This window comes from Molossus molossus, unplaced genomic scaffold, assembly GCF_014108415.1.
Source record: "Molossus molossus isolate mMolMol1 unplaced genomic scaffold, mMolMol1.p scaffold_m16_p_16, whole genome shotgun sequence".
Taxonomy (NCBI): domain Eukaryota; kingdom Metazoa; phylum Chordata; class Mammalia; order Chiroptera; family Molossidae; genus Molossus; species Molossus molossus.
In genome coordinates this window covers 37,337,571-37,347,915 of record NW_023425351.1, presented here as the reverse complement: position 1 = coordinate 37,347,915, position 10,345 = coordinate 37,337,571, and the positions used below count along the sequence as shown (strand labels likewise).

Sequence of the window (10,345 nt, the reverse complement as noted above, 5' to 3'; positions counted from 1 at the left end):
CATTTTATAGGAGTTATATTCCCCTTAGCTCCTAAGTAAACCCTGAAAAAGTATGCAGATATGTCTGTTACTAAAGAAAAATACATTTTTTATACATATCCTTTAAGAAGAATGTATTACATTTAAGAATGATCAACTTTGAGCCTGTTAGTGTCTTCCAATTTCAAAATTTCATTTCAGTTAGTGACAAAGTACATTAATAAGTATCTCTAATCTGTAAATGACTCATCTACTGTGTGGAAGGTAGGGGGGAAATCACGTTTTCTGATACCTTGGTTTACTTCTCTATGGTTTGAACTTTTATTCCTTGACAAAATTTGTATGATACACCTCTATAAGCCATGCTGACTTTTTATACTGTTTGTTTCTTTTTTTGTCAAAAACTGATGGAGAATCAATGGCACTGCTGAGCTAGTACCCCAGATTTGACCCCAGAGCCATGAAGCCTTAAGATTATCACAGAGGATAATTATATACCTGGGGACTGTAAGGAGAAAAAACTACCAGTTATACTCAAGAAATTTTTAGCTAGAATTTCATAAAATAACTGAAAACATGCAAAAGGGAACATAATTTCAAGGAACAATAAAGTTAGATGGCAAATTTTATAAGAACATGAAAAATGTGTTTTGAAGTAAATAATTTAAGTGTGTCATTAGAAAGTTGGTAGACTCAATTTTATATTTAGAAATAATTTTCTTCAAATAAATAGAGTTGTCAGTGATCTCACATAATGGGTCATAATAGTCATTTTTAAAATCCCACCTGAGGATATCTTTGTTGATTTTTAGAGAGAGAAGTGTCAATCAGTTGCCTCCCCTACATGCCCTGACCAGGGATGAACACACAACATTTTGGTGTATGAGACAATACTCTAACCAAGTGAGCCACCCCACCAGGGCTTCAATTTTATTTTGTGTGACATAATTTTTATTAGTGGGGGCAGAGAGCTCATCTGAATTTTTTTTTTACCCATCTGCAAGTGTTCTGTAAAGCAGAATAACATGTTAAAAATATGGGCTCTGCCCTGGCTGGGTAGCTTAGTTCTTTGGAGCGTCGTCCTGATATGCCAAAGTTGCAAGGATTCCATCTCTAGTTGGGGCACATGGAGAAGGCAACCAATGAATGCAAAGATGAGTGGAACAACAAAATTGATGTCTGTATCTCTCTTCCTCTCCCTTCCCTTCCCCCTTCCTCTCTCTCTAAAAAAAATAAAAAAAATTTTTAAAAAGGGTTCTGGATTAAAATAAACCTGGTTTCAAATCATGCCTGAAACAGCAGTTATGTACTATTAAACAGCTTATGTGCTCTTTTCCTTCATTTTCCTCATCTATGTAATGGGAATAACAATAGTATCAACCTCACAGGTTTTGCCTTAAGGATTAAATGAATTAACCCAAGAAAAGGTATGGTAATGCTATTGGCTTAAAGTAGGTAATCAACACAAGTTAGGTATTTTTATTGCTCAAGAAGTAAACCAGCCAAATTAGAAAATGTTCCTTATTCTAATAGTAAAGCCTCCATCTGGTTTAATTAACAATCAGGATATTTAACAAAGTTGTAAACAAACTTGTTTACATTTTGGCAAATAAAGGGAAAATGACAGTGCTCCAGATTAAGAGGCTATTCAGTAAATGATGTCAGAACTTTCTATCCACAATAACGTCACATATATACTTCATATCATGTGCAAAAAGTAACTGCAAGATTAAATATTTAAAAATTCATACAAATAAATACCAGAAGAAAATATAAGCGAATATTTATATAATAATCTTGAGGATGACAAAGCTTTTCGTAGCATGACACCAAAGCAGAAACCAAAAAGACCAATATATCTGGCCACAAAAATAAAACTTTTAAGGTGGCAAAAGCACACAATAAGCAACAAAATGGGAGATACATTTGCAGCATATCTTTAAAGGGTTAGTTTTCTAAATATAAGAGAACTGCTACAAATTAAGAAAAGTGCCAATATTCTATAAAAATACAGGCTAAGGATAAGTGAGTTATTTACTAAGGAAGAAATAAGACGTGTCATTTAATACATGAAAAAGTAGTCTGTTTCAACAGTAATAACATGCCAGTTAAGACACTAATTCTTTTACCTATCAGTTTAGCAGTTAAAAATAACTAATTGCCCAGCTGGTGTGGCTTGCTGGTTGAGTGTTGACTCATGCACCAAGAGGTCACCAGTTCAATTCCTGGTCAGGGAACATGCCCAGGTTGTGGGCCCGATCCCCAGAGTGGGGCATGCAAGAGGCGGCCAGTCAGTGTTCTCTCTCATCGATGTTCCTCTCTCTTAAATCAATACAAAAAATACTATTAATTGTTACATTGGGGTACTCATGCAGTGTTTTGTGGGCATGTAAACTATTTTAAGCTTTGTGGACAGAAGTTTAAAAATAGAGTATATTGACTTCTATTTCTTAGCACAAATATGTCCATGATATATTAAATTTTTAAAAGATAGGTTATATATAGTGTGGTCCCATTTAAATATAACTGAGTAATATTAACTTCCTCAAGGATGTTATGAGTAAATGAGGTTTATCCACATAAAATTCTTAGAACATGTGACATAGTCATTGCCTAAGAAATGTGTGTTATTACCATATCTTTTTTGCATATGTGCATAGGAAAAATGTATGAAAGGACATATACCAAGTGCTATTTCTGATTAGTGGGATTATTAAATTTTTCTCAATTTTATAAAAAAATTATGGTGATTTTATAATATAAGGAGAATAAAGCTGTTAAAAAAAATTTAGAAGCTGTTTCTTGCTTATGTCAGCCACTTTACCACATTCTGAATTCCTGTCCCTATCTGTTTAGGGAGTGATCCCTGGTCATGATGCATTCTGTGAGTGAGATTCTCTTGACATCATCAATAGCTGATTTCTCCTATTACATGGGAAACAAATGGTGCTGTGATTTTTCTTCCACATTCTGTCCAGTTTCATTACCAACTTTTCTTACAAAGAAAAATTCTTTGCAAGGTGTCTTTGAAAAGACTTTGTCTAATTGTGCTCCCTTGCTGTTCAATGCTGCTAACAAAATTCAGAGGGATTTGATTAAACCCCAACACAGACATGTTAATACAGTTATGAGCAGTCATGGCCATACAAAGCAGAGATTCAGAACTCTAAGAGACTCTGGTATTGATTTCTGGAGTTTGCTAGAGTTGTGTTCATCATTAAAAGTGTAGGTCACAGATGACATAATCTGGTATGCAGAAAATCCTAAGGTATCTATTAAAAATCTATCAGAGCTAATGAGTTCTGCAAGGTCACAGGATATAGAATCAGTATGCAAAACTAAACTGTATTTCTGACAATTAAAAAATGAATTATAAAACACTTAGGAAAAAATTTAAGAAAAGCACAGAACTTAAACTCTGAAAACTACAAACACTTAAATTAAGGAAGACTGAAAAAAATGGAAGACATCCCATGTTCATGGATGGAAAAATTAATCTTAAAATGGCAGAACTCCCCAAATTGATCTAAAGATTTGATGTAGTCCCTATAAGATATCAGCTGACTTCCTATAGAAACTGACAAGCTGATTCTAAAATTTAGATCCAGAGTAGCCAAAACAATCTTTAAAAAGACCAAAGAGAAAGAACTCAGCCTTGTTTTAAAACTTACTACAAAGCAATGCCGATTAATCAAGATAGTGTGGTACTGGCATAAGGACAGACATTAGATCAATGAAAGAGAACAAGGGTCCAGAACCAAACCATGCCAACTAATTTAAGTATTTAAACTATTAAATCAATAAGGGTTCCAAAACTATTGACTGGAAGAATAGTTTCTTCAACAAGTGCTGGGACAACTGTAGTCACATGCAAGACCATGAAGTTTCAACCTTTTGCTCATGCCATATACAAAAATTTACTCTCCATGGATCACAGACATGAAATAACAAAAACTATAAAAATTGTTAGGAAAAAATGGATAGATCTTTATGATCTCAGATCTGGCAAGGGATTCTGAGATATGATGCTAAAAGCATGAGCAACAAAAGTAAACATACATATTGGACTATCAAACACTCACACTTTGAGATGTCTGTTCTGAGTTGACTTGCTGGTAGAATTCTATTTTGATCTAGCTGTTCAGAAAGACTACTCCCTTAACTCACATTAAGTTAAGGCGTTAGCATATAAATTGTCTTGTAGTGATGTATAAATAAAATAAATTGATTAAAAAAAATTATGCTTCGCCCTGGCCGGTTTGGCTCAGCGGTTAGAGCGTCGGCCTGTGGACCAGAGTCCTGGGTTCAGTTCCTGCTAGGGACATGTACCAAAATTTTTTTTTTAAAAATTATGCTTCAATGAACACTATTAAGATAGTGAAAAGAAACCACAGAATGGGAGAACATAATGCAAATCATATATCTGATAAGGGTCTTGAATCAGAATATACCAGGTACTTTTATAACTCATCCAATGAAAATATGGTTGAGGAATTTGAATAGACATTTCTTCAAGGAAGATAAATAAATGGCCAATAAACATCAACATGGAAATGTAAATCAAAACACGGTGTAATACTACTTCACACTCACTAGGATGACTTATAATGAAAAAGTCTTAATGAACAGCAAATAATGATATGGAGAACTGGAACCCTCATACTGGTGGTACAGCTACTTTGGAAAATAGTCTGGCAGTTTACCAGAAATATCGTTTACTGTATAATTCAGCAATTCAACTAGGTATATATTTAAGAAATGAAAATATATGTCTGTGCAAAAACTTGTATATAGATATCATTAGCCATAACAGCCAAAAGGCAGAATCACCTGATGAATGGATAAGTAAAATGGCAATATCCATACAATGGAATATTCAACTTTAAAAAGGAATGAAGTAGCCCTGGCCAGTTTGGCTCAGCGGTTAGAGCGTCGGCCTGCGGTCCAGAGAGACCCGGGTTCGGTTCCCGCTAAGGGCATGTACCTTGGTTGCAGTTTGTCCCCGGCCCTGGTTGGTCGTGCGGGTGGCAGCCACTCGATGTGTCCCTTCACGTCGATGTTTCTCTCTCTCTCTCCCTTCCTCTCTCTCCCTCCCACTCTGTCTGTACAAAAAATGGAAAAATATCCTCGGGTGAGGATAAAAAAAAATTAAAAAAAAAAAAAAAAAAAGGAATGAAGTAGACACATGCTACAAATATGGATGAGCCTTGAAAGCATTATGTTAAGTGAATGAAACCAGTTACAAAAATCATGTATTTTAGGATTCCATTAATATGAAATGTCTAAAACAGCCAAATTCATAGAGACATAAGAATAGAGGTGGTTGTTTAGAGCTGGGGTAGGGGTGTGGGTGGAGCAGAGAGGTAAAAGCTGAAGTGTACTAGGTTTCACTTGGAAGATGATGAAAATGGAAAATGGTCTAAAATTGAATGGTGTTGGTAGCACATATCTGAACACATAAACACTTTAAATGGGTGAGTTGTATGATTTGCGAATTACATCTCAATTTTTAATTTTATTTTTTAAAATTGGTTTTTAGAGAGAGAGGAAGGAAGAGGGAGAGAGAAACATCAACGAGAGAGAACATTGATTGGCTGCCTCTTGCATGCCCCCACTAGGGGTTGGGCCCACAACCTGGGCATGTGCCCTGACCGGGAAATTGAACCAGCAACCTCTTAGTGCATGGATCAACGTTCAACCACTGAGCCACGCTGGCCAGGCTACATGTCAACTTTTTAAAAAGTGGGTTTCTTCATGTCTTCCTTTTTTATTGTGACCACCAAGAGACTCTTTCTTTGGGGGTATGATATAGCAGGCAAAGAGAAACATTTGGAAGCCCCTTTCTTCTCTGTGCACCCTCCACTGTGCGTCCCTTGCCCCATGTCCTGTTGTTTCAGGAAATCCCAAGTATTAAAAATTGCAGGTGGGAATACTGCACTCACTCACTCTGCCCTAGTCTTGTAATTGGTGATGCTCTGGGAATTAAAAACACCTGTAGAGGTGGTCTGCATGCAGGTGGAACACTGAAGTAAGCCCAAAGATCAGAGACATAGACTGCCATGTGTAAAAGAAAATTCTGCAGGCCTAAGAAATACTGGTGAGAGCAAGGAATCAGACTCCTATCACTAAAGAAGCCCTTAAGTGGCAGTGGAACCAGGCATACCTCACAAGTCTCTATTCTTATTTTCCAGATTAAAGCTAAAATATATCCTGCTCATACTCTCCCACCTCAGTAAAGGTGTTTGTCTTCGGGCAGCTTCCTGAGATGCTTTTCATACGTTGCAATCTATCATTACACAACAGAATACAAACTGAATTGAAAGGCTTTCAAAACGTTTTTTTGGTCTTCAGGACCAAACTGGAGACCTATGAACATAGCTATCAGTAAAACTGAAGTTCTGAAATCCTTTGAAACTGTGGCAGGGAATTAAAATATAAAAGGTGCAAATGGATTTTGTTTCACAGATTATAGAGGAATGATATAATTAGATGATTATTAACTTCTTGAAAACAGGATGTTTCTTTGTTAATAATTGTAAAATGACAACAATAGTTTTCTTTAAAGCTTGTTCCAGGAAAATTTGCAGTACATCAAAAAGGTGTCCTCAGATGACTTGTTTTAAAGGACATAATGTGGTCATAAGCAATCCCCCAAATCTTTCCAAGTTGCCTACAAAAAAGTCACAGAAGACTTTCTGGAGTCCATGATGCTAAAGGTTTCATATCTATTAATGTATTATAATAAAATAAGGCAATTCTTGTGACACCTTATCACACTGGATACAAGTTTATGTGGTTAGCTATTCTTACCCTATTTATTTATAATAATACACATATGTAGTTATTAGTAAGCTTTATGTTATAAAAAATAATAATGTATTTTTATTATAATATTGAAGCACAGATTTTTAAAATACATAATTGATTTATAGTTCAAATTTTGTCTATCCTTTGGAAAAGTTACTTTATACCTCTGCTTATTTTAAAAAATATAATATGGATAATGCCACCTCATTCTCATGGGGTTGCTGTAAAGATTTAAAAGATAATTTATACAAAGTGCCTGGAATAGTGCCTGATACATAAAAACAATAAATGTTAGTTCTCTTTGATTAAATAGTATTTGTAATAAAAAGTTGAGTATCTGGCCTCTGGTTGGATATAGCCCCTTTATTTCATTTTTTTCCCATAACAAAATAACATCTGATATATTTTTGTATTTTTCAAACAGACTCTAGACTAAAAAAAAACATAGTAATGTATTCTCTGTATCTATGAGTCTATTTTGTTCTTTACATTCTACATGTAAGTGTAATCATACAGTGTTTGTCTTTTTCTGTCTTATTTTTCTCTTAGCATAATACCCTCTAGATTTATCCATGTTGTCGCAAATGGTAAGACTTCAGTCTTTTTTATGGCCAACTAATATTCCATTGTATATATGTATCACCTCTTATTTATCCATTCATCTCTCAATGGACACTTAGGTTGCTCCCATACCTTGGCTATTGTAAATAATGAGGCAATGAACAGGGGTATATATATCTTTTTGAATTAGTGTCTTTGATTTCTTCAGCTAAATCCCTAGAAGTTGAATTGCTGGGTCATAAAGTAGTTTTATGTTTAATTTTTTTAAAGAACTTCTATACTATAATGTTTCCATAGTGGCTGCACCAATCTGCAATCCCACATGGTGAGGACTGGGTAAAAAAAAAAGTGAATGTTTTAAGAAGTTTAAAAATAGTCATGGGGATTTAAAGTACAGCTTAGGGAATGTAGTCAGTAATACTGTAATAACTACACATGGTGTCAGATGGGTGCAAGACTTGTAGCGGGGGATCACTCTGTAAAGATATAAATGTCTAATCACTATGCTGTATACCTGAAACTAACATAAAACAACACTGAATGTCAACTGTAATTGAAAAATAAAAATCACAGTAATTTAAATTTTTTATAAATTTGAATATAACGTAAGGTAAGGTTAAAAAGCATGTTTTGAGCCTTAACAGTTACTTTATTACCTTTATATCCTTTATTTTCTGCTTTTCAAAATTGTCAATAGTTTCTTCCAGATGACGAGTTGTTCGGGTAGCATCCATTGTAGCTCTCTGTAATTCGGTTTCTGCCTACAAAAGTATTGCCCAACAAAAGATATAAAAAAAATTAAATCAGAATCCATTCATTTGAGTCTGTCTGTAAACAATGCCATTGCAGTATTGGCTTTTTGGCATAACAGTGTAAATGTCAATATTTTTTGCCACATAAAATAAAATGATCTATATAATAAGCACATGTAAAATAAAGTTAAATCTATTAAGTGACATGATTCATGATCTCAAACAAAACAAAATCCTTCCCTTTCTTTCTACAAAATAATTTTTCCCCTATATCGCCCTTGGATGATTTACTATAAAACAATTGTCCGTATTTTTCTACTGCTTTCACCTATTTCACTGTGTGCCATCTATCATACTATTCTTTTTCTCCTCATAATTTCTCTCCCCTTTAACCTTGTCTCCCTAAAAAAAAAAGGGCCTGTGATTTAAGTGTTTTTAAATTTCTAGTTCTCCAAATGCATGAAATGTTCTCTAATCAGGTGGAGTACAATATACACTACATATATTTATTTCAGCATTGAGTTTCTATTTGTATATACTTAATAAGCTAACAATATTACACTGCTACTATTTAGTTAAAATTTATTATAAGAAATTCTATATATACCGTAATGAATAAATTAGATGACAAGTCTAATGCTTTACTTCATATACTCTAATAAGTAATCATACTATCTAGACCTGTGTTTTACAATCAATGGTGGCACTAGCCACATGCAACAATTTACACTTAAATTAATTAAAATGAAATGAAAATTTTAAATCTGGTTTCTTACTCTAGTCACATTTCAAGAGGTCAATAGCCATATATTAACTTGTGACTACAGTTATGTAAAGTGCAGAACATTTCCAATCTTATCATGTATTTCTCTTATAAAAGCAACTCTTCTTTTAGGTCTATAGTTACCCAAATATATTTAAGATTTTTTTGTTAAATAGTAACATAGATATTTTAAAGCACAGCCTGAAATTCTGATTCAATTCTTTCCAATAAAGTTTTATTTCCTATGCTAGTATTATATTTGCTCAAAAGTATCACATATCATCATTTAATAGTTAATCCATGGGAAAAATCTGCATCTATCACCAACGTTGTTGACACATAATATTGTGACATTTAGCCCTTGCTTTCTTTTTCAAGAAAATATATAAATTGAAATAAGTAAAATGGTTTACTCTAAGGATCCATCTCGACACACCACTTTATTACCCACCTGTGACTGAAATTTTTCATAAAGGAAAAAATACATTTCAAAGAGAATATTTTTTCAATAAATTAAAATCATATACTCTTAATGAATTATAAACTCTTAAAATTAGATTATACATTAATTATAACTATATTGATTATAAACTCTTATAATTAGGTTAATTTAAGCACAATTTCAAGACACTAAGCATTTAAAAATTTATTCATTTATACCTGTATGTGTATGTGTGTGTCTAAGCTTGCCATATAGGGTGTAAAGTTTTTTAAAACCATACATACTTGTTTTGTTTTGCTCCTGTCATTCTTTAAAAAAAAAATTTTTTTTCTTTATTGATTTTAGAGAGGGAGAGAGAGATAGAAACATCAATGAGAGAGAACATCAATCGGCTGCCTCCTGCATGCCCCCCACTGGGGATTGGGCCCACAACCTGGGCATGTGCCCTGACTGGGAATCGAACTGGAGACCTCTTGGTGCATGGGTCGACCCTCAACCACTGAGCCACACCAGCTGGGCAAAACCATACACACTTTTATAACTAATTAATTATAACTAATTATCAAAAACAATTCTCTACATTACGGGGCTTGGGATTTTTAATTATTATTTTTAAATGTTTTTTATTGATTTTTTTAGAGCAAGAGGAAGGAAGAGGGAGAGAAACAGATAGAAATATCAATTGGCCATCTCCTGCACACCCCCCACTGCGGATTGGGCCTGCAACCTGGGCAAGTGCCCTGACTGGGAATTGAACCGGCACTGCGTGATGCATGGGTTGACGCTCAACCACTGAGCCATAACTGCTGGGCTGGGCTTGGGATTTAAAAAAAAATAAAACTTCATCACAGGAAATTCAAAAGTAAATTGGGCTCTTTTGAAGATTCATTAGTATGAAAAAATTTCTTATTTCATGCATGTTAACCTTTTACTAATGAGAGTTTTAAGCAGACTAATTTTGTAATACTACATGTGATTCATGCAATTCTTTACTTGTGGATACTTTCGTTTTAATTATGTCTTTCCCCTTATTTATATTTA

General features: G+C 34.1%; 1 protein-coding gene across 4 annotated transcripts in view; it reads right to left on the bottom strand.

Annotated features, from left to right (window-relative positions):
- CIBAR1 (CBY1 interacting BAR domain containing 1) overlaps positions 1-10,345 on the bottom strand; it is a 30,470-nt gene that overhangs the window by 12,214 nt on the left and 7,911 nt on the right. For 2 of the 4 annotated variants that reach the window (XM_036263797.1, XM_036263798.1), the window contains 2 exons: positions 9,314-9,319; positions 8,004-8,108 (listed from right to left, as the gene is read on the bottom strand). In XM_036263797.1, the coding sequence (XP_036119690.1) occupies positions 8,004-8,108; positions 9,314-9,319 (111 nt within the window). The remainder of the gene's footprint in view (positions 1-8,003; positions 8,109-9,313; positions 9,320-10,345) is intronic. The other 2 variants (XM_036263799.1, XM_036263800.1) reach the window with 1 other exon arrangement.